The sequence below is a fragment of the Solanum verrucosum genome, unplaced genomic scaffold, assembly GCF_900185275.1.
Source record: "Solanum verrucosum unplaced genomic scaffold, falcon-dt-bn FXZP01000112.1, whole genome shotgun sequence".
Taxonomy (NCBI): domain Eukaryota; kingdom Viridiplantae; phylum Streptophyta; class Magnoliopsida; order Solanales; family Solanaceae; genus Solanum; species Solanum verrucosum.
The window spans coordinates 2,724,781-2,748,909 of record NW_026020441.1 but is presented as its reverse complement, the minus strand read 5'-3'; the positions used below and the strand labels follow the sequence as shown (position 1 = coordinate 2,748,909).

At 34.2% G+C, this 24,129-nt stretch overlaps 1 protein-coding gene and 1 non-coding gene across 2 annotated transcripts; one reads left to right on the top strand and one right to left on the bottom strand.

Moving 5' to 3' along the window:
• Positions 1–13,796: 13,796 nt before the first annotated feature.
• On the top strand, positions 13,797–13,880 carry TRNAL-CAA (transfer RNA leucine (anticodon CAA)). The gene has a single exon. It is a non-coding gene; the product is annotated as a tRNA-Leu (tRNA).
• Positions 13,881–15,492: 1,612 nt separating this feature from the next.
• LOC125808338 (xylan O-acetyltransferase 1) lies at positions 15,493–17,597 on the bottom strand. Its single transcript, XM_049488055.1, has 5 exons — positions 17,092–17,597; positions 16,841–17,012; positions 16,300–16,499; positions 16,061–16,219; positions 15,493–15,854 (listed from the first exon to the last, which is right to left on the bottom strand). The coding sequence occupies exons 1-5, from the start codon at positions 17,595–17,597 to the stop codon at positions 15,506–15,508; spliced, it is 1,386 nt and encodes a 461-aa protein (XP_049344012.1). The 3' UTR covers positions 15,493–15,505.
• Between the last annotated feature and the right edge of the window lie 6,532 nt (positions 17,598–24,129).

The window sequence follows — 24,129 nt, the reverse complement described above, 5'->3', positions numbered from 1 at the left end:
CAACATTATTGTTAATTGAGAGTTTCTCTTCTTTACACCTTTGTGTGTGGCTATTTGGATTTATCTTATAAGAACGATTCTTTAAGAGGTAAGAATAATTCTTAATTTGATATCTTTGGTTTCTATTGATGCTTATCATGACCAACGACACTAACCTACGGTATGAGTGTCTACGATCATCGATAGTATAGTAACCCAACTAAAGGTTGGGGTCGTGTCCCAAGGGAGCGGTTTTGAGAATTGATAGAAAAAAAAAATTTCATTCTAACTAGTCGTAGCTAAAGATATTAACGAACAAAAACATAGTAAATTAAAGGGGTGACACGAAAGTGTAAAATATCAAATAAGGGTTTTGTAACAAGTGATAAAATAGCAAAATAAACAAGAAAATCAAGTATGGGGAAAAGTTCTTGGGATGTGACCGCAATACAAGTTGAGATAAATCGTTGGGTACATGCTTTAAATAGGAAATTTGCAAGACAATAGTGACTACGCTAAGCTTTAAATGGAAATAAGTTCCCTCTCGGGCAACTTACCCCATTTCAAATGCGTTCCTCTCGGACACCCATTTGCTGCATGAAGACTAGCCTACGCCTTACCCCCACTAACTCTCTCGAGCTGAGTGTTAGGATATGGGACTAGGGTTCACCCTCTCGGGCTGAACCTCACGTCGACCCACTCCTTAGGCCATCAGTCTAGTGGTTTTGGTTTCGCGACCTCCCTCTCGGGCAAGCCGAAAATACATGGGTGACTTTGTATTTGCAACTACAAACCCTTTAGATTAAACCACAACCACTAGGTGAAATCACCATTAACATACATCTCACCTATCAACAAGCAAGACCCAACAAGAATATCAACCCATATTTGCTAAATCACACCCCAAGAATGAGAATTTTTTGCCACACATCAAGAAATAAAAAATTATACCTAACATGATAAAGAAATCAATTGGGTATAAGAAATTATACCTAACATGATAAAGAAATCAATTGCGTATAAGAAGTTAAACCTTGAATTAAGCTACGGAAGAAGAATAAAGAAGACCCACTTCCAACTTGGGGAAGATGAACTCTTTTCTTCAAGTCTCCACAAAACCCTCTCCAAACTTGAGAGAAAAATATAGAAAATTACTATAGACTAATAATAATTTTTACTCTAAAATGTTCCATTCCAAAATTCTCAAAAATCTCCCTAAGACTACAATTCTAACTAGTATTTATCATTTTCACAGATTGTGCTGCGGAGGATTGTTCGGCGACATTAGTCGAGATCGCCGATGAACTCAGCGATTCGCCTTTTGGTCAGCTCATCGCCTTCAGTGTCTTGCCTTTAGCATCCTCGCATTTTGGATCATTGAGCGGTACAGTACTGCTTCGCGAAACTGATCGGCGACTCGCCAACTGCTCCTTTCCTCGCCTTTTGATCCACTTCCTTCAAGGCTTCGCATACTAGAACGAAGGGCGGTTCATGTCGTTTCGGCGACTCGCTAAGTTAAACTCGGCGATCCGCAGGATTCCATTTTGTGTTCTTTTCAGCCCTATTTGCTCCGTTTTGCGCCTAAGTGTCCATGCTTCCACTAAAACTTCAAATACCTGAAACTTCAGCATTTTAATCAGGTATTGAGATAAAACAAGCATTCAAGGACACTATTTCCATTAAAATAAAGCCCAAAATGAGTCCAATTTTGGACTCATCAACACCCCCAACTTAAACTTTTCCTTGTCCTCAAGCAAACTGAAGCTCAGCAGTTCAAATAGTGCTAAACAAGACTAAATCATGAATGCATATAACAAGGCTCAATTCACTTATGCAAGGATCACCTGTGTACTCAAATATTCAAATTGTGACACACCATTACCAAAGATTCTCACGCTCTCAATACTTGATACTTGTGCAAGTTCAAGCTCAACAAAAGTATCTAAATGCCCTCACGTAAAGAATGATTTCATATTCACACACAGATATGAATCAATTTAAGATCAGGAATCAGATACAACACTCACACTCAAAAAGAGAAACACAATGCATGCTTTCACCCATAGGTTTGCCCTTATTTTTCAATTGACTTTCGATTCGGCTTACTCAAGATCAAAAAGGTCTTTCTAAGACTTGTAATGGATCTGAGTGCAAAGGTATGGTCATTTAGGCTCAATGACTTTCATCCTCGTGAGATGTGATGTTCTCAAAACATCCTTTTCCATTAATTTCTCAATTCTTCTTCTAGTGCTCATAAGTCATCATATTATTCGTTCTCCATGTGCTGCTTGGAAACCCAGTTTCTTTTGCACTTTTATTCCACGACTTTCTTTTCTTTTCTCTTTCTTTTTCTCTTTTTTTTATATGGAGGGTTTCCATTTTGTTTTGCAATACAATAGGTTCAAGAGACTTTCTTGCACTTCTTGACTTTTCCTTTTCCTTTTCCTTTTCCTTTTCACCACACCCTCAACTTAGACTTTTGTCCTAAGTTGGCTATTCACTAAACCACAAATCAAAAGGATTATAGGTAGTGGATCAAGGTCGGTCTAGGGTTTATCAAGGTTCTTCCAAAGAAAGGTAAGACTCAAAGGGTGTTCAAGAGAGTTTCACACGCTCACAGGTAGGCCACAAAAAGAGGTATATGTCAAATCGGCTCACACTCTTTAAAATTGTCTAAGATCATCTCAAGAGTAAACCCTTCTAAATCAATCAGACTAGCAGGGAAAATTCTAGGTTTATTCATGCAAGGTTCAAAGTAAGCTAATCACACAAGGCATCGATACTTCAGTCAAACAAGACTGGATACGTTTGCTAGCGTGCAACGGCCCTCACAAGAAAATCAATTTGATAAATGGCTAGTCACAACGAGATGCAAATAGTGCATATATTGTCTATGTAACTTCATTTGGCCTCGTCGTAGCCATGCATTCATGTTTGTTCAATTGAGAGCACTATTTAAGTCATCGGTATTGATTGAAACTGAGACTCAAATTTATTTATTTTTGCAAAAGAACAACCACTTTCAACGCAAGAGGTAGCGAATTTTTTTTAGAAGGATCAAAATTATTTTCAATTAGAACAACAGGAGCCATGAGCTCAAACATCCACAAAAAGAAATAGCATTTAAAACACAGTTTAGAGCAAATCAAACAACCCAATTTCATGCGCAAAACAACAAAGTATTCACACAAACAAAAAGGTGAGCCTTACCCCACCCAATGAAAGAGTGTTTGTCCTCAAATGCAAGTAAACAAAAATATACCAACAAGTAAGATAGGAAAGGACAATGCGAGAGAGGTAATGAAGGGTTTTGTCTATGCAGTCTCTCTATCTGTCGGGACCTGATCCACTGGGAGTTATTGTGGACAGCTCAGTTGGGACTGTTTGAGTTGCCGACTACACAACTATCTCCATAAGATTCGGTAAGTCTCTGAATATGATGTCCTCTTGGCTCTCACTTAGCTCCTTATCGTGCACTGCTACCTGTTTTTCATCGGTCTCAGTCTCCGACTATGCATGCCCTGCATCATCATTCTGCACGTCTCCAGGAGTGGTCGGGGAAATCCCATAAGTTTTAGGGATAGCTGTGTCATCTGCTCCTCGCATCAGTGTTGTGAAGTCGGTGGCCTTCAGATAGGCTACATTTTTCTTCAGCTCGGCTATTTCAGCTTTTAGGGCTGAAACCTCGGGTGTCTCCTCCTGTCTGCTCTCACAAGCAGTGACTCTGGCAGTCAGTTCATCAACAGTGTTTCTGACAAGGGTTAGTGCAGTCAAGATGGCTCTGTCAATCATTTCTGGGATGGATCTCTCTAATCGTGTCGCCTTAACATCCGCCGAGTAGGCTAGCCGTCCTATTTTCAAGATCATTGCCTGAGTGATCCTGGAAGGCTGGGCTGATGATGAAACACATGGGGCCTGTGAGGAAAAGGAGGGAGGATCGGGTATACCTGATGGCTCAGAGGCCGGAGTATGCGAAGGTGTTTCTGCTGGTAATGCATCAGCATCGACCTCTGGAGATGTATCTGTTGGGGCTGCCCTCCTGCTGTCAATCTCCTCTTGTGGGAACTCGGCCTCTATACGCCGAATGTCGGTGGAAGAAGATGGGGTAAACATCCCTCGTAATGTCACGTGGTACTCCAACTCACCGGCATAGCTCAGTGATCAGTACAGGAAATGGCAGAGACATTTGGCCCTCATCGCCATCTCCTATGAAACCAGCAATCCCAGGTCGATCTGCCTCCTAGACATAATAGAACCAAGGCAAGCCGTCTTCGAATGACGCATAATGGACTCATTCTGGGACGACATGATAGTGCTGTTGATGAACCCAAACCAATACCGAGATGTGGTGTTCATATCCCTCTTCTCAATGCGGACTCCCGCGTCTATCCACCTCGGAGTGGTGTTACAGATCATCGGAGCTAACCAACCCTTCAAATCATCGAGAGATGGGGCAATAAGCAAACAATGGTAGAGAAGTACCGAGGGCAGCAGTCGTCCCAATACAACATTTATATGTTTATTGTGACACTCTACTTCCTTGCTTCTAACCATAACCGATTTCACTGGTCGGAAATCACTGGCCTTCTTTCTGCTTTTCGGGACCAACTCCCTATAGGCTAAGTAGAATTCTCGGACCCAGAAAGGTATGTAAGTACCCGGTGGCCTCGTGAATTGCTCAAACTAGTGATACCTGAGCGTGTCAAGCACCTCAGCATGCTTACCTTCCAAGCCTTCCACGGATAGCACTTTTTCTTCTAGAATGGTGCATAAACCATCTCCTTTCAATCTGTTCAGCAATCTCGATGGAGGTGGAACTACGAGAAGTGCAGGAGCCACTGGAGGTGGTGTTGGGGTTGGCACTGTTGCAGTAGTAGGCAAAGTGGCAGCTGAGAGGGTGTTGGTGGCTGTGGACTGAGACCTAGCACGGAGCGCTTTCCTTCGGTCAATCAGAGGCAGTTCATCCTCTGGTTCAACAAAATCTGGCTCCACAACTACTCTTTTCTTTGCTATATGCTTTTTCCTTTTTCCTTTATCTCCCGGTAGGAGATCTTTCTTTCTTTTCTGTGAAGGACGTGATCCTCCTTCATTTATTGTAATGCCCTTTGTTGATTTCTGAGGAAGCTCGTTTAGGTTTGTGCGTACCATTTCTGCAAAAGATCAAGGAGAAACTCAAATGTAAGTACAGAAAAGTTATTGCAGATAGACTTGCTGATCTGATCGGCGAGTAGCCAAATCTCTTTGGCGAACCAAAACGAGGTCGCCAAAGGATTTAGCTTAACAATGAGGAGAAAACAACGACAAGTAGGATCATTCAGCGAATCGCCGACTACTTTCGGCGAGCAGGATGTGTCCACTGAAAGTGACAGTGCAATAGGGTTCCAGGGATGCAGATAAAGGGTGATTATAATACCTTCGGTGAGTCACCGAGCGTTTTCAACACCCTCAGACTTCTCGTCGAAAGTTACAGAATCAAACGCCAATCGAGGCGCCAAATCATCGGCGGGGTGGGGACATTAGGCGAACCTCCGAGTCGTTCAACGAGCTCGACTTGACTCGCCAATCGACCCAACGTGCCTATTTTTGACCCACCTTCTCGAATTCAATCCCCTAATCCCAGAAAATCAAATCAAAGCATGCACTCATGGAATTCAAACAAGACCCGCACTACCCATCACTCTTGCTATACTCAGACTTCCCCCAAATTTGTCGAATTTTGGCCATTTGACGATGCCCGCTCATAAGATTGGTGTTACCCGTTATTTCATCAAGCAATTTTCGTCATTTAGCACACATATAGGCTACTCAAACTTCACCCAATCAACCTAACAACCAACTTGCAACACCCTTATCGATATTAATTAATTCAAAGTGCAAACACTAATGCATTCAATCATTTGAGCATTTTAGGCAAAGTTTACGAATTGAAAACAACATCGTAGCAACCTATTTCTATCAGAGAGGCCCAGCACACGTCATCCTGATACTATAACTGCAAATGAGTGCAAAATTTTCAAAAATAAAATTGGGGTTTTAGAGACTCACTTTGTATGTTGATCAAATAGCTTTTTGTAATGCTAAGCAGCAAAGAAATCCTAGTTCCGAGCACCAATTGACAACTATAATACTAATTGAAGACACTAATTTTGAAAATACTAATATAGGGTGAATTTGTGAAGCTTAAAAGCGAGGGAAAGTGGATGGTTTGAAATTTTTGAAGTCTTTGGCAATATATTAACCGTCCAGTTCCTAGTCTTTCGGCGACGTTTGTCATGTCGCCGATCATATTGGCGATACGCCAAATGTATTCTTACTTCGCCGAGTTTTATAGGACATCCCTTATCTTAGGGTCCCAACGGCGCGGATCAAATCGAATGCGCTGATCGTGTCGGTGATTCTCCAACTGGGTCTTCAGTTCACCACATTGCAAAATTTATTTATTTTTCTTATTTTTTTTAATTCTTCCCTCATTTGTTTGCAACACTAACACACCAATTATTCGAACAAAACAATTTAAAGCAATAAAGCCTTGAGTTGCCTCCCAAGAAGCGTCTTATTTAACGTCGTGGCTTGACACAAGTCCTTACTCAATCTTGCATATTGGGATTGACCCTAACATTACTAGGCAACCCCAATAGGTCATTCGAGTCAAGGGGAGGTATTGCAAAACTCAAGAGCAACCTAATCAGCTAGATCGATCTAGAGTGAGAGCCAACCATTTGGTTTAACGCTTCAACATTTTCCTGTATCTCGTTTATCACCCGATCCTGTTCATTGACCGTTTGGAGAATTATTTGCAAGCGTATCATCAACACGGTTGTTTCCATTTCCTCTAGACTTCCTTCGCTCATGAGGAGGTAATTACTTCCCCAGACTTGTGCACTGGTTTTCCACCTCTGAGACTTTGGTGGCAAAGTTGTTCAGCTGAGTTACCAGCGTAGTTAATATGAGGTCGCCCTCGATTTCTTGATTCGACTCAGCTAACTTCGCACCACTTCTTTCAGCCATTTTCAGGAGGCCTGCATAAAATCAAAGCTCAAAGAAAAACAAAACTACGAGTAAAGTTAGTAAGCTACAACTAAGAAAAACAAAAATTCTGATTAACTACAAACTCTCAAATAACACCAGTCCCCGGCAGCGACGCTATTTTGATGCTTATCGTGACCAACGACACTAATCTACGGTATGAGTGTCTACGATCGTCCATAGTATAGTAACCAAACTAAAGGTTGGGGTCGTGTCCCAAGGGAGCAATTTTGAGAATTGATAGAAAAATAAAATTACATTCTAACTAGTCGTAGCTAAAGATATTAACGAACAAAAACATAGTGAATTAAAGAGGGTGACACGAAAGTGTCAAATATCAAATGGGGGTTTTGTAACAAATGATAAAACAACAAAATAAACAAGAAAATTAAGTATGTGGAAAGGTTCTTAGGATGTGACCGCAATACAAGTTGAGATAAATCGCTGGGTGGATGCTTTCAATAGGAAGTTTGCAAGACAATAGTGACTAGGCTAAGCTTTAAATGGAACTAAGTTCCCTCTCGAGCAACTTACCTCGTTTCAAATGCATTCCTCTCGAACACCCATTTGCCGCATGAAGACCAACCTACACCTTACTCCACTCACTCTCTCGAGCTGAGTGTTAGGATATGGGACTAGGGCTCACCCTCTCGGGCTGAACCTCATGTCGACCCACTCCTTAGGCCATCAGTCTAGTAGTTTTGGTTTCGCGACCTCCCTCTCGGGCAAGCCAAAAACACATGGGTGACTTTGTATTTGCAACTACAAACCCTTTAGATTAAACCAACACCACTAGGTGAAATCACAATTAACATACATCTAATCTATCAGCAAGCAAGACCCAACAAGAATATCAACACATATTTGTTAAATCACACCCCAAGAATGGAAATTTTTAGCCACACATCTAGAAATAAGAAATTATACCTAACATGATAAAGAAATCGACTAGGTATAATAAATTAAACCTTGAATTAAGCTACGGAAGAAGAATAAAGAAGACTCACTTCCAACTTGGGGAGATGAACTCCTTTCTTCAAGTCTCCACAAAACCCTCTCCAAACTTGAGAGAAAAATATAGAAAAAATACTATAGACTAATAATAATTTTTACTCTAAAACGTTCCACTCCAAAATTCTCCAAAATCTCCCTAAGACTACAATTCTAACTAGTATTTATCATTTTCACAGATTGTGCTACAAAGGATTGTTCGGCAACATTAGTCGAGATCGCCGATGAACTCGGCGATTCACCTTTTGGTCAGCTCATCGCCTTCAGTGTCTTGCCTTTAGCATCCTTGCATTCTGGATCATTGGGCAGTACAGTATTGCTTCGCGAAACTGATCGGCGACTCACCGACTGCTTCTTTCCTCGCCTTTTGATCCACTTCCTTCAAGGCTTTGCGTACTGGAACGAAGGGCGGTTTATGTCGTTTCGGCGACTCGCTAAGTTAAACTCGGCGATCCGTAGGATTCCATTTCTTGTTCTTTTTAGCCCTATTTGCTTCGTTTTGCGCCTAAGTGTCCATGCTTCCACTAAAACTTCAAATACCTGAAACTTCAGCTTTTTAATCAGGTATTGAGATAAACACAAGCATTCATGGACACTATTTCCATTAAAATAAAGCCCTAAATGAATCTAATTTGTGGACTCATCATCTATTCGTAAATTAAAGAACGTGATTAGTCTTATACTAATTATTGTCTCTAATTTCTTCGTAATAGGGTTCCAGATCACTTTGATTTAAGTTCTTGAATTGACTCTATTAGTATCATAATTAGTCTTAATCAACTCATTTTGAATACTAAGATTAATTAGGGTTTTTAGTACTTTATCTTGAAATTGGCGATTTTACTCTTGAATTTCACATATCTTTTAATTTATGTCTTTAATCTCTATAATTTCGCTTCCGCATTATTTTCTTATTTATTCTGGTAACCCGATTCTTATCACAACCACGCTAGATGTGTATTTCTCACGATAGTTAAAAATCATTTCGAGTTAGGAGGAGAAACAATGATTACTCAGGTCACCAAATGCAACTACAAAATTGGTTCCCCATTAGTGGAAGAAGATTACCCATTACTTACATGTGTAGAACAATTAAACGACCAATTTGCGCCAAATTAAAATGGCAAGCATAACGAAAACATATCAACTAAAAATTAAAAAGATTCAACCATTTTTATAGGTAAAACATAAGGCTAGAAGTTTCGGATATAGAACAACGTGCAGAGGTTTTACGTTTGAATCAGATAAAGCTTGACAATGTTATAATATTGAGTACAACCTTGATACAAACAAAGAAAAGGTGTGACCAGTAATTATAAAAACTTACACTATATTAAACTCAATTGTGAACCAAAATGAAATAGATGACTTTTATACTTTTGGACAATTATCCCCTGACAAATCCAATAGTTGACATGTTTAATTGAATGAAGAGTACAGACGAACATTCAACTTCATTGCCAGGGTCTATTCAATTTTGTTGGAATGCTTTAAGAATACATCGTCCTTATAAAAAATAATAGGTCAAACACATATGGAGACCCTTAAACTTGTCCCTAAATTTCATTTTGGCACTCCAACTCAAATTTGTTCCATTTTAACCCTTCAACTCCAATTTTTATGTTCCATTTTGGCACTTTTAAGTGACGTGGCAGAGTGTGTGCATCACATTTTCTCTAAGAGAGTGAAAGACAAAAAAAAGTATTTTTTAAAATAATAATAAAAGATTACCCTTTAACTCTATTTCTTTTATGTACCATTTAACACAAAATACTTATTTTTATAATTTCTTTATTTCTATATATGTTATTCAACTGCAATTTTGCATTTTAAAAATCAGCGTTCATCCGTTAGTTATTATAAAAAATTAAAATTGATGGATGATCATTGATTTTGTTTTATAAAACAAAAGTAACAATTTCTTTTTAAGAGTTTCCGTATATTTTTGCGTGAAAAATAACTGACGAAAGTGCGTCGATTTTCTTTCTTAAGAAAATCAATTAAATCAATGACTACCTAACGAAGTCTATTGAGTTTCAACATTTTGTTTTAGTGTTATTAATTAGCAATGAACATGAGTTTTTTTTACTCGTATTTAGTTGAATGAAAAATTAGAAAGCTGATATTTGAGTTAGTCCAAATAGACTAGATATGAAAAAAAATATGTGGTGTTATTTAATTTAATTAATTGTTTAAAAAAGAAAACCAACACACTTTCATCCATTATTTTTTTTTTTTAAAAAAAAGATATGATGTTGATTATTAAAATGAAAAAGTAGAAATGAAGAACATAAATAAAAATAAAGAAATCATAAATTTAGTATTTTGTGTTTAAATGATACTATACAAAATTGAGTTGAAGGATTAAAATGGGACAATGCTAAGTTAGCATGACAAAATGAAAAATGGGGACAAGTTAGAGGAGTTGTGTATGCGTTTTTAATTGGTTTTCGTGCCATGTCATGGCATGTGAAGTACACACATCCCAATTTGTTGATTCTTTGGAAAGAAGTGCCAAAATGGAACACAAAAATTGGAGTTGAAGGGTTAAAATGGAACAAGGTTGAGTTGGAGTGCCAAAATGAAATTTAGGGACAAGTTTAAGGATTTGCATATGTGTTTTGCCAAAATAATATGTAATGACATTTAACTTAGGAGTAGAACTAATAACGTTAGAGGCGTACTCACAACACAATCCACTGTGGTATGCGTTACTTCCAATTTGCAAAGAACCAAGGCTTTCATAGTGAATTAACTTTTGCTTGACCTTCAGTGAATTTGCTCTTCCGAAAAAATTGTAAGTTCACACATAATTTGTTTACAGTCCTGTTAGCGTAGAATTTTAAACAATTCAATCAACTATATTATACCCAAATAATGTACTCAAAGAGAACCAAGTGTTCTACTATTTATCATTCAAACTGATAATCAATTTTCAAAGAGGTCAAACTGGTTACTCATAATCTATTATCCGAAATCTAGCACTGACTCATATTCACTAGGTTTATAAAAAGTATAAAATAAATTAACTAAACTCTCACATGGTTAAATTACGTAAACTAGAGTATACAAACATTTCCAGTGATAAATTACGACAAATATAGTATAGATAATGTTTCACAGTTGTATGCATCCAAAGACAAGGCTATCACGTGCAATGAAGCTAGTTTTTCATAAAAGCATAGTCTTATAAAGCAAGTTCAGTACAGTTATAAAGAAGCATTTTTGAGTATTAATTAAAGACGGTGGACTTTTCCCTAGATGGGACAAAATACAGTTATTGAGCATTATTGCATTGTTTTGGGAGTAGTATTGAACACCAAATTGGGTAAAAGTTATATAATCCAAACCCAATAACCGTGCAACCAGCATAGAATAGAACTGTGTCGTTGATTTGGACGATTCCTCATAAAGTCTCTGGTAAAAACTAAGAGATTGGATCCATTAGTTAAGTTCATCCTTTATGATCTTCAGTGTATTTGTATGCCTATTTACTATGATTTATCTGCATGTGCCTTATGTTTCAAGGATATTCTTGATGATAACTATTGTGTTTTGATTGAGTATTGCAGTGAATGTGAACTAGCCTACATGATTAGCATATGCAGGGATTTCTAATGAAGTATGAGCTAAATAAGAGGCGACGAAAGCGAAGGGAAAATGAGCGTGAAGAAAAACACACCTGGAGCAGCCTTAGCGCACCGCGCCAGGGCCTAAACTACTAGATCCAAGTTTTGGTGTACTACTAGCGCGCTGCCCTAGCAGTCCTGCGCTATGGTGGAGCGCTACCCCAGGCCAACCCCGACTTTCCAGACAAATTTTAGTTGATTTAGGATTCCTAATTGGACTAGAAATGAAATATTTTTTTCCTAAACTCTATAAATAGGATCCTAGAGATATTTTGTGAAGAAGAACTTTATCATACTTTGTAGCCGTAATATTTTTTAGGGCTCTTTTCTTCTTCTTCTTTTCTTAGACATTAGTAGCTAAAGACCCTTGTTCTGGGGCTTCAATTGCGGGTAATTGTTCAATGTCGATTATTTTAAATTAATGTTGGTTATCACTTTAATTACTTTTGTATTCTTGCTTTAATATTTCGTGTTTGATCACCATAGAAATAAATATATTGTCTACTCTTGAACTCGAGAGATGGAAAGGTAGATAGACCAAAAAATACAAAGAGCTCGAACTCTCTTGCATATCACTTGTTCAAATTTGTATCAGGATTGACACACAGACAAACACCGAACTTGGTTACGAAACAGTATGGAATATAAATGATCACCAATTGAGTCTACCTATACATGCTCAACGATGTAGTTAGACAGTCTAATGGAGTAGGTGATTAAAAGTCGGGAGATCATGATCATAAAATCAACCCTATAAATCAGTAATTTGATAACCGTAGTTAATTCATTATATGAGATGTGATACATGAAACCTTAAGCATGCTGCAGCCTTGAAATTTGCCAACCATTGTAAGTAATTTTTTTATTTCATTCTTAGTATTTAAATATAAATTAAAATCTTTTGGCATACCTGAATAAATAATTAGACTAGTATAATTTAGTAAAATAGTTAATCAACAAATCCTTTGGATTCGATAATTGGGATCTTTTAGAGCCACTATATTATTTGCGCGACCACGTATACTTGCGTGTGTAATTAGGAGCAACACTTTATTGTGGCAAAATATAGGATGACTCTGACAACGTGGCAAGACGTTATATCATCATAATGTTCAAAGTGATGGTTATTGGTTAGATAAACTCCCAAAGAAAAGTAAATCATATTGTTTTCAATATTTGCTACTATTGCATATATATTAACATGTAAAATTTGGTTGTTAAAGTACACATGCATTCTTTACTTTTCAGTTGACTATTTTAAAGTTTACCTGTAGATTTACTCTTTCAGTTTAGTTTACCACTTGTTTCATTCAGTTGTTTTACATACCCTACATTTCATATATTGACGTCATTTGACACTATATCTTTGAATGATGCAGATTCATGTATTCAGGATCAATAAGAGACGCTTCTTTAGGACCTTTTCCTATTAACATTTGGTAAGACCTCCTTACTTTCAAAGGGCTCCAGTTTATCTAATTTATTCAATATTTAGTAGACGTTGCTAGTAGAGTATTTAGATAGTCAAGGATCTTGTCCCTACACCTATCCTTGGGTTATTAGAGGCTTCATAGATAAGCTAGATGAGTTAGTCGAGTCGTGGTTTTCTGATGTGCTCAAACTCATTTATTATTACTATTATTATTAAGACTTTTAGATAAAGTTGTTGAGATGATCTATGTTTGTTTAAATCATTATGATGGTCATTTTTTAAAAGCTTCCACATAAGATATTCAGTCTTCTAGTTAGCAGTAAGTGAGACCAAAAATTCGCTTGGGATCAAAAATGGTTTTTAGCGCCGGCCATGTCTAGGATATGCTCGGAGTGTGACATTATTTATCTCATATTAAATAAAATAATAACCACGTAATCCAAAATAACTTAATTTATTCCGAATCCATAACCCCCAAAGAATTATTGCCGATACAAGATGAGAAAAATTGCACATTTATAGACAAATTATTACTAGAATCATATTATTTTAGAAGGAAGAAAGAGAAGGAATATTTCTTATCTTGGTTAATGTGACATAAATTTTGTTTATTTATTTATTATATAAAAAGTTTTTAACGTTAATTTTTTGTAGTTGGATAGTCCAAAATCCAAACAGGTGCTTATATAATATAAAATGAAGACATTTTGTTCACAATTGTCAGGATGGCCGAGTGGTCTAAGGCGCCAGACTCAAGTTCTGGTCTTCGTAAGAGGGCGTGGGTTCAAATCCCACTTCTGACATTTTTCCCCTTCATTTTGTTGAATTATTTTCACAATTGAACTGGCTTTAAAAAACATAAATGATTAACTATTTACAACACTTCCTTTGCTTAGTATTTTCCTTTTTCTGTCTACCACTTATTGTTACTTGAACTAATATTGTCATTGCATCTTTGCAAAATGAATCTCTTTTGGTTAAGAATTGAAATAGATAAAGTACAAACTTAAGCAAATTTAATTGAAATAGCTAAATCACCAATCCTTATTGGCTTCTATTCTTGGTTAAAAATACACTCCTTTCGCCTACTTTTAATTATCATGTTGCGCTTTTCGAAAGTCAATTTGACTAAAAATCTCTTTTGATTAAGAATTGAAATAGATAAAGTACAAGCTTAAGCAAATTTAATTGAAATAGCTAAATCACCAATCCTTATTGGCTTCTAGTCTTGGTTAAACATATACTCCTTCCGTCCACTTTTAATTATCATGTTGCGCTTTTTGAAAGTTAATTTGACTAATTTTCAAAGTTAAATTACATTACATTAATTCGATATTTTAAACCAAAAAAATTAGATATTCAAAAACTATACAAAAAGTACTATAAATTACAATTTTTTGCATATCAATATGATGAAAAATACATTATAAATTCTTATAGTCCGACTCTAAAAAAAGAAACCATGACTAGACGGAGGTGGAGGTAGTGTATCAATAGATAGTAGATACTATAAGGATTAAGGAATGTATATAAGGATCCCATAAATTCATACCTTGTATTGCCTCCATTGAGACATCCGTCCGTCACACATTGAGCTTTTATATTTTCATCATACATAACTAGAAAATTAGTATCCCCATAAAACGGAATATGATGTTCCCTCCGCATTAAAGTTGCCAGGTTTCTTTTCACGAGAAGTTAGGTTTTAAAAGGTATATAAAAATTTATATGAGTCGCAATTTTTTTCATAGTAATATGATGAAAAAATACATCCTACAATGTTGGGCAAAATTCATGTAGTTTGATTTTTAAAAACATGTGACAAGTATTTTGGAACGGATGGAGTAGTAATATTGTGGGATTATTCAGTACTAATTACTGCAAGACTTGCCAGTTTCTTCTTCCCAACTTTAGAATGTATTCAAAGTACTTATGGTTAAATCAGTCATATAAAAATTGTATGTTGTGTGTCCTACTCAATGACAGGACTACAAAGAATGTACACATTTGGCCAAAAAAAGAAAAGAAAAGAATGACACAAGTTTCTGCAAATATATTGTTAGTTGGGTATATATTATTCATTTATTTTCTTCCAAGATAGAATTTGATTATACAATGATTTCTAATTACATTGATGTTTACCCAACTGGGGGAACGACTACAAAAGCCCAACAACATCTTTGGTACCACCATAAAATTCAGGGCAAATCACAGCTACAAGATTTTTCCTTTTCTTAAGGAAAAAGATAACAATGACAGCAAAAAAATCAATATAAAGCACCAAAATTAGAATTGTGGTTCCTAAAAAATATAGAAATTGGAGTGGAGCTGCACAATGAACAATTGAGATGACAGATATCTATCCAGTGAAATACACGATAAAATGACCGGACACCATTTGTTATATAGGGACATTAAATTCCTAGTGTTAAGAATGGGATAAAATTCGCGAATAGAGGAACTCATTCCAAGTATCAGGCAATCCAGGGAGGCACCAATGAATACAATCAGCATAGGTGGTTGGATCAGCTTTCTGCTCCGGTGTCAGCATTTTGCCTTGTCGAATGGTGTGGACAGATGTGTGCGCGTCTTTCCTGTACTCCGATAGGGAGGTGATATTGAGGAAGTAAACAGGGACATTGATGGATTGAGTAACATTTGCTGCTACTACAAATAGTCTCTTGTCTGTCCCAACACTTAGCGGCATTGATGTGTTTAACACTGGGCTAGTCTCTTTTGCACATTTTATCCCATCAGGATTGTTCCAATCCAAACTCCTGCAGAGAGTTAACCAAGCAAAAACTCAGAAAATTGGCTTATTTGATATGACAAATTTAACTTATGTAGACCGACAATATGTTGTGCGTAGTAGCTAGCTAACCTACATTATTTTTCAGATTACCATCTCACATTTTACCATCGCATAACGTCTGAGAGTTAAAATGTACCAAATGGATAAAAAAGGAAAGGAAATGGGGATTACTTGATATGAAGAGGAGACATGCTCATGAAGAAGACTTTCGTGCGATTGACATCCACATTGTTTTCCACCCACTGTGACCATGTTGTCAAAACTCTCCGATAAGCAATTGGTCTCTCAATATCATCGTATTCTGTGGCTCCTTCATCGAACGACCCTCGTCTAATGAATAATATCAAACATAAGTACTGAATGCAGCAGAGGTTAAGAACACATCAAGTCGAGTGAGTATAGTTACTTACAGAACTTTCATGGCGAAAGTATTCATCCACCAAATGTATGTGTTGAAGACGAGATAATCGACATTCTTCCAGTTCTTTCCATGCTTTTCGATTGATTCGGGCATGATGATCCTGTTCAATATACTATGCATGTTTGGATCATCTGAATTTGACTCCACCAGAAATGGAGCCCAGTAAAATTCCACTGTGGCATTATAATCCTACATGTTCACATTAGAAAATTAATTCAAAAGCTTCTATCAAGGGGTACGTATACTGAGAGTGATCAGCCCAACAACTATTCGTAGATGGACTAACCACTTCACCTGTATTAGGTGAACTTAAATATAGAATTAGTCTGTGTTCTTACTGATAGTTAATCTAATCCAACCAATCAAAGATTAAATATTAAGCAAAAGTAGTTATCAACTTAAAATGTAAGCAACACTACAGGATCACAGTGTTTAACGTAATACTCCCTCTGTTTCAATTTGTTTGTCCCGATTTTGACTTGACACGAAATTTAAGAAAGTAAAAAAAAGACTTTTGAATCGTGATATACCTCAATTCTGAAAACAGACAAAGAACCAGTCTTGTTTAAGCTTTTTCGGCCTGGAGGAACAGCAGATTGAACCAAGCATATCATGGATTCCCATTGATTTCTATTCAGCGAGTCTCCGACAAACATGAGTCTCTTGTTCCTCAGTTTCTCAAGCAACAACTTTGCTTTAAACCTATAATTTCAATATATTCTAAAAATGTTAATTCAAGAAAACTGGACAAACAAAGAAAGAATGAAGAATCGGTTCATACTTGGGTAAAGAACAGTCTCTGGGTTGCCACCTCCAGTTCTGATACATGGAGTCCTCCCTTCCATTCCTCATACAAGTTACTTGTGCTGTAAGAAACTCACATTCTGGTTCTTTATAAATTGGGTGTGTTATATTGTCGTAAACCCATTGCCCTGTAAAAAGATCACAATCTTCTGGTGGCAATTCAATATTCTCCTCTTCCTCTTCTTCTTCTTCAGTGGGAATTTCAATATTTTCCTTCTCTGGCTCTGTTCTTGAATTCATCACTACCTTAGTGTCAATTTGTTGATTCAAAGATGCAGTGTTGATATCTTGATTTCTGGTCATAGAAAATGGGAATTCAGCAATTGTTTTGACGTCTTCATTGTACATGAAGCATCCAAAGAGGAATATGGAGAAAACAACAACGAATATGGAAAAATGATTATTCTTCCGGGCAGTATGCTTCATCTTGAATAAATTGGAGGAGAAGAAGACAGGGGTTTTACGACTACGAAGTGAATACATGAGAAAGGAGTATGATTGTTAATGGTGAGAGAATAGGAGGAAGAGAAGAGTAACATTTTTAATATTTGAGTTAAGATTATAATAGGGGGATAGTTTATTTGAGATTTGGTGAAATGGGGTTTTCTGAAAGTATCAGTTGCTGGAGAGTTGTCCTCCTCAGCTGTTTCAAACTACTTTGTTCCTCCTACTCCTCCAGCTAACTAACAACTACTTTTATTTAATATATAATTTTTATTTTACTGTTATATTAATTAAGAGTTGCAAAACTCATGTCTCTATTATTATTAAGGATTTCATTCAATTAGATAAAGAGTGATTGATTTTTTGAATTTATAGAGTATTAGATAAAGAGTGATTGATTTCAAAACCTTTAATTAAAAGTGAAGAGATCATACCTATTCCATTATCCTACTTAAAAATATAAAAAATGATTGAAACTAAAATAAAATAAAATAAAATTATGGTGTAGACACAAGTTGTCTTAGCTTGACCATTTTTTTTTTATATATATGATGCAAGTGAACAACAAATAGCAAAATAATCACCATACGGATCCGAGTCAAAATTAGATATTACCTAAAGCATGTTACTCGCAGCATCTATGATTATGTGCGCTAATTAATTAGTCTACATACTATAACTTCAAATTAGATTATTTATAGAAATACGTCAATAGTCTACGTATGATAACTCAATCATTTAAATCTTTGAGATAGCTTAATTATTCTGATAAACAAATGACCTAGGAAAATAGCTTTGAAATGCGGATCAGCTCAAATACACTTCGACTATTTAATAGAATATCTACTTTCTCTCCGTTACATGTCCTAAACAATTTTGCTGTTTAGCCTTGAAAGAGGAAAATAAATCATCTAACTTTTTTGTTTATGTCGGGAATAAATCTTGATTTTCCATAATTTTCATTCGGGCTATGTATTCGTTGATTCGATTTTGAAGGTTATTGAATGTCAATTTGTAGACATGCTAATCTGTTAAGATGTTGGTTAATTTGATCGTTATCGATTTGATTATCAATTTAACCGTTAATATTTTACATGTACAAAAATAATGTGACAAACTAAACGAATTATGGATGTGAGAACAATTTATCAAGACAACATCAAAGACAATATGTCTATATGCACAATACCCCTCAAGTCAAGTCCGTTTTCCTGAAATTGGAAATAATTGGAACAATTGTCATCAAACAAATTACTATAAGGTTATCGGTTCACCCGTTAAAAGAAGTGGTCAAATAGAAACTTGAACCAATAACTCAATAATTATAGAATACTAAACTATTAAAACAACGACAATAACCCGAACCATTAACCCAATAACCCTATTACCGATTTGGGTAATTGATTTGACACAAAACTTGTGCAACCCTAGTTTTTACCCACAAAAATGTCTCTTTTTTTTATAAAAAAAAACTTTGGAAAGTATCTGTCTTTGGCTAATGAATTTTGATTAATAAATATTTGGCCAATAGAGAATGAGGTTGGAGCAGATGGATTCTCATAATTATTACATTCCTAGTAATCTTCTACAAATAGTTTTGATAAATGGATGGTTAAATGAGCTCTCATTGTCATCAACAATCTCTAATTTTCTTAATGAATAATTAAGGTATGGGTGAAAGAATTAAGTAAGAAATGAATAACGGTTAGCTTTATGTTAGAGAAAAGTAAAGGCTACGTAAGCTTTTGTTCTTGTACACCAACAATCTAATCAGTTTGCTCCTCATTTCACTTGTCTGACAGATGACATCTTTATCTTTATTTCCAAGCCAAGTTAAGACACCAACAATCTAATCAGTTTCCATTCTTCGAACACTATATATGTTTTTTCTTTAACCATAAATTTACTAGTTGAAATAATTTTCAATGTTATTTTAAATTTGACAAGATTTTAGTTGACCAGTGTAAATATTTGGAAGGAAGATAATTTTCTTTGTAATGAAACGTCAAGATAATAAATTCGTAGTAGAAATTTTGGCAATCATTAAGTAAGCGTTTGACCATACTTTCCTAAATATTTTTGGCGAGTTATTTTTGGATGAAGTTTTACTATGCGTTTGACCATAGATTTTGAAAAAATATTTGACTTTATAAAGAAATATGATTTATATCAATAAGTTTTAAAAATTATTTAAAATATTCATAAGTTTGTATTATCATCTTATAGCGAACATGTTTCGTGAAAAGTCATGACAATGAGCACAACTAATATGAATCTAAAAAAAGAAGAAGAAAACAAAAAAAAGAGTACCATTGATTTTATACAAAAAATCTATTATTGCTACTTGCAATTGAAAGTGACTTCAGAGATCAAGTTCAAATAAAAACTGTATAAAATATGTATATAATTGTATAAATTTTGTACAATGAACTAGGATTGAAGTTCAATCAAAAACTACAAATAATGTGTATTATTATAAAATATAAAAATTTGAGATAATTTTCAAAAAAATTTTTTAAAAAAAATCAAACAATAGGATTTGACTCAAATACTAATTTTCTCCAGTATTTAAAAATTTAAATTGTTTATTAAAAATATTTGCCAAATAATAATAAATTGTATGACTTAATAATATTTGTCAAGTTAATCTCAAGATATAAGAGAGATCATGCTGCTACTTTATTTGAATTGTTGTTTGGTATGATTTTATATTGTGTCACAAATTGAAGCTTGAGATTTGCATACATAGTGATGACATCAAAAGGAAGAACTCATTCATATTCATATAATGAAGATTATCATCGTTTTCACCTATGATACATTACTTAACTCTGCAATCAGACTATGCCAAGTGACATAGTAAAAGTAGTATTAGTACAAACAACACATACCAGTGGGTAATGCCATCGGTCGATCGACATTCAAAAGAAAACATGCACTATGAAAGTTACACCATCCCAAGTCTTTATCCACATACTTTTACTATCTCATGTATAATGCCCATAAACTAGAACACTTTGATCCCAACTTCCTATCTCATTTTACTGTCAACTCTACCATTAAACATTCGATCCTCTTGCAACTCTAAGGCTTCCCCAACCTGCCTTTTATGCCATCCTAAGACTTCCCAAACCTACCAGTTATGTCCCCCTAAGGTTTCACAAGCCTAAATGTTTATTCTAGACTACTTTATAGACACACACAGTTCACGTAAATCAATAAAGAACAAGACTGCCAGCTGTTGACACCCAATTTTGGCTCTCCACATTTATTTAATTAAGCTTCCATAAATAATAATAATAATAATAATAATAATAATAATAATAATAATAATAATAATAATAATAATAATTATTATTATTATTATTATTATTATTATAATAGTAATGGTAAAAAAATAATATGTATACATATGACGAACTTTTGCAAGAATATGAAAATAAAATATATAAAAAAAATTTCATCCCATTTGACAAATTTATTTGATAATTTGTTTCGTATAAAAATCATATATATAATTACTACTTACTTTCTCATTATTTTTTAGTTTTCTACTTGTTCATGTCTACCTTCCCTCCATTTGTTTCCAATTCTAATTGAGAATAGTGTTTGTTTAGTGTTCATTTGGTCACTGATTAATGTCCAATAGGTTGGAAAATGCTAGTTTAATTTTGGTCATATCATGAGCATGATTAGTTAAACAATAAAGTGACTATTCCTCCATGTTTTTGAGTCCTCTTCTTATCAGAATGCTAATTTTAATTTTCTTCCCTTCATCATCTTTTTTTTTTTTTCTAAAATAAAATAAAATGATCATGTGAACTTGTGTGTGTTAATTCTTAGCAGTAGCATAAATTGTTAGATTTTTTTTTATGTTGCACGGTAGCTTGAATTGATGAACATGTGAACTTGTCTTTTTTATGATGCATATGGGCCTTACTGAGCAGTCCATTTGGGCTTAATTTTCTCATCCTTTGCATTGTTGAATGGGTAAATCACATAAATATCCTATATTAAAAAAATATTTACCATCTATGGCAATATAAATTTTCTAACTAAATATAACATTTTTTTTAATTAAAAAATTGTACTGTCTATCCTTCTTCGCTTCTTTCTCTGCCTTTTTTTCTCTTATGCTTCTTCTTTTTACTTTTCTTCTTCTTCGTCTCTTTCTGTGCCATTCTTTCTCTTCTTCCTCTCTTTTTTATTTAATTCTTTTTCTTCTTTTAGAAATTTTCATTTAAATAACTATTCTTAAATGAATAGTTATATTAGATATATTTCATAATTGTATTAAAATCATGAACAATACATGTCCAATACATATTTCAAATTTCACTCATTTTTTAGTGATATCAACCAAAATAATTTAAGTAACACACTTGTAATACATTTAAATATAGGCACAATACATTTGTAATACATATTGCAAACATCGCTCTTTTTCTTAGTGATACAAATCAAAATATAGATATAATACATGTTTTATCCATGAAAAATACATATTGCACACTTCACTCCTTTCTTAGTGATACCAACAAGAATAATTTAGGTAACACACTAATAATACATTTATAAGATATGCGCAATACATTTTTAATACATATTGCAACCGTCCCTCATTTTTTTAGTGATAAATCAAAATAATTTATAAGACACATATAATACATGTTTTATTCATGAATAATACAAGTTTAATTCAGTCTATAGGTTATTGTCTTGTCGTTCATTAGTTACGTTTTTCATTTATTCTTAATTTTTCTCTTCTAATTCAACTTTAGTATTGTGTAATACACTTTTAATGCAAATTTAATTCATTTTGTAGTTTATTATTTGTTACTATTAGATTACTTGTTTAATTTATTATTGATATAAGTTTAATTCACTCTATAGATCATTGGTTGGTCTTTCATTAGTTACATTTTTTATTCATGCTTAAATCTCTCTTCTAATTCAACTTTAATATTTGTGTAATACACTTTTAATATAAGTTTATTCATTTTGTAGTTTATTGGTTGATTTGTTACGATTGAATTACTTGTTTATTTTATTATTAATACAAGTTTTATTCAGTTTACTGATTACATAATGTTCTTTAGTTTGCTATATTTCGCATTCATGTTTAATTCGCTTCTAATTCAACTTTAATATGTTTGTAATACATTTTTAATTCAACTTTAATTCATTTGACAATTTATTATGTTTCTTCATTTGTTACTATTAGATTACTTGTCTAATTAATTATTGATACAAGTTTTATTTAGTCTTCTAATCATCGACTGTTCATTCGTTTGCTACATTTTGCATTCATGTTTATTTCTCTTCTAATTGAATTTTAATATGTGTGTAATACATTTTTAGTAGTAGTGAAATAATCTGATTTGTCATTTTTTTTCTTGCACATCACCAATAAACTAGAAAATGAATTAAAAATGTATTACACACATATTAAAGTTGAATTAGAACAGAATTAAACATAAACGCAAAATGTAGCAAACGAAAGAGCAGTCAATGATTCGTAGACTGAATAAAACTTGTATCAATAATGAATTAGACAAGTAATCTAATTGTAACAAATGAAGAGACATTAAGTTGCAAAATGAATTAAAAATGTATTAAACACATATTAAAGTTGAATTAGAAGAGAATTAAACATTTAATGCAAAATGTATTAAATTTTTTATATATTGACAATTAAGCATTACTTCAAGGTGTTACGCAGAAACTAATAATTGTAAATCTTGACAATAAATCAACAAAGAAAATTATACTATATATATCGAGAGAATATTTTTTCTAAATAAAATTGTTTAATCCTAATGATTATTGTGTTACTATATTAAGGAAACATCTCCAATTTATAAAAGTGCGAAACTTTTTATTCAACAAAAAGAACAATAATCAATAAAATGGGCTTGCCCATCTTTAAGTTAAAAAAAAAAACAAAAAGAACAATATTTTTTCACCAAGATTTAAAAAATAAAATAATATAAACATGATAAAAATTCAAATAAAATAGAAAAATAATAATCAAGATGAGCAAACTTCCATTTGAGATATGTTTGTTTCAACATTCAATTCATCAAAAAGTATTTGTCACCCTTGCTTAATAAGGAGAGACACGGAAAAAAGAGAAAGAAGCGAAAGAGAGAAAGCTGACACAACTTTAATAAAGTAGATAATATTGTTATATATTGTTATAAATGGTAATAATTAGAGAGTATATTTAAAATAAGTAATTATTTTTTAAAAGGAATCCACCCAAGTAATTAATCCTTGTTGAATGGTCACGCTGGCCCAAAGTTCTTTCCGAATCCTTTCCTTTGGAGTCAAATTCAAAATTGGAGGTTTATGCGCAAAATACAGGATTGGAAAACTAAATTATAGGTGTTCAAGAGTCAAAGAGGAGATAGAATACAAGCTGTATATAACGAAATATAGGACATACATTGTATATAGCAGTAAAAATAAGGCCGAAAGCCCCTTCCAATCACCCCCCCCCCCCCCTAAATTCCAGCAGCTTTTTCTTTGAATGTAATTGGGCCAAAGCCCATCTATTTTTCAGCAGCCT

Excerpts from the sequence above, each read along its gene's own strand:
- LOC125808338 (XM_049488055.1), bottom strand. The coding sequence starts at position 17,597 with ATGTATTCACTTCGTAGTCGTAAAACCCCTGTCTTCTTCTCCTCCAAT. Across the intron at positions 17,013-17,091 it reads AGAGACTGTTCTTTACCCAA|GTTTAAAGCAAAGTTGTTGC; the intron begins GTATGAACCGAT and ends TTGAAATTATAG. Across the intron at positions 16,500-16,840 it reads TGTCTGTTTTCAGAATTGAG|GATTATAATGCCACAGTGGA; the intron begins GTATATCACGAT and ends GTGAACATGTAG.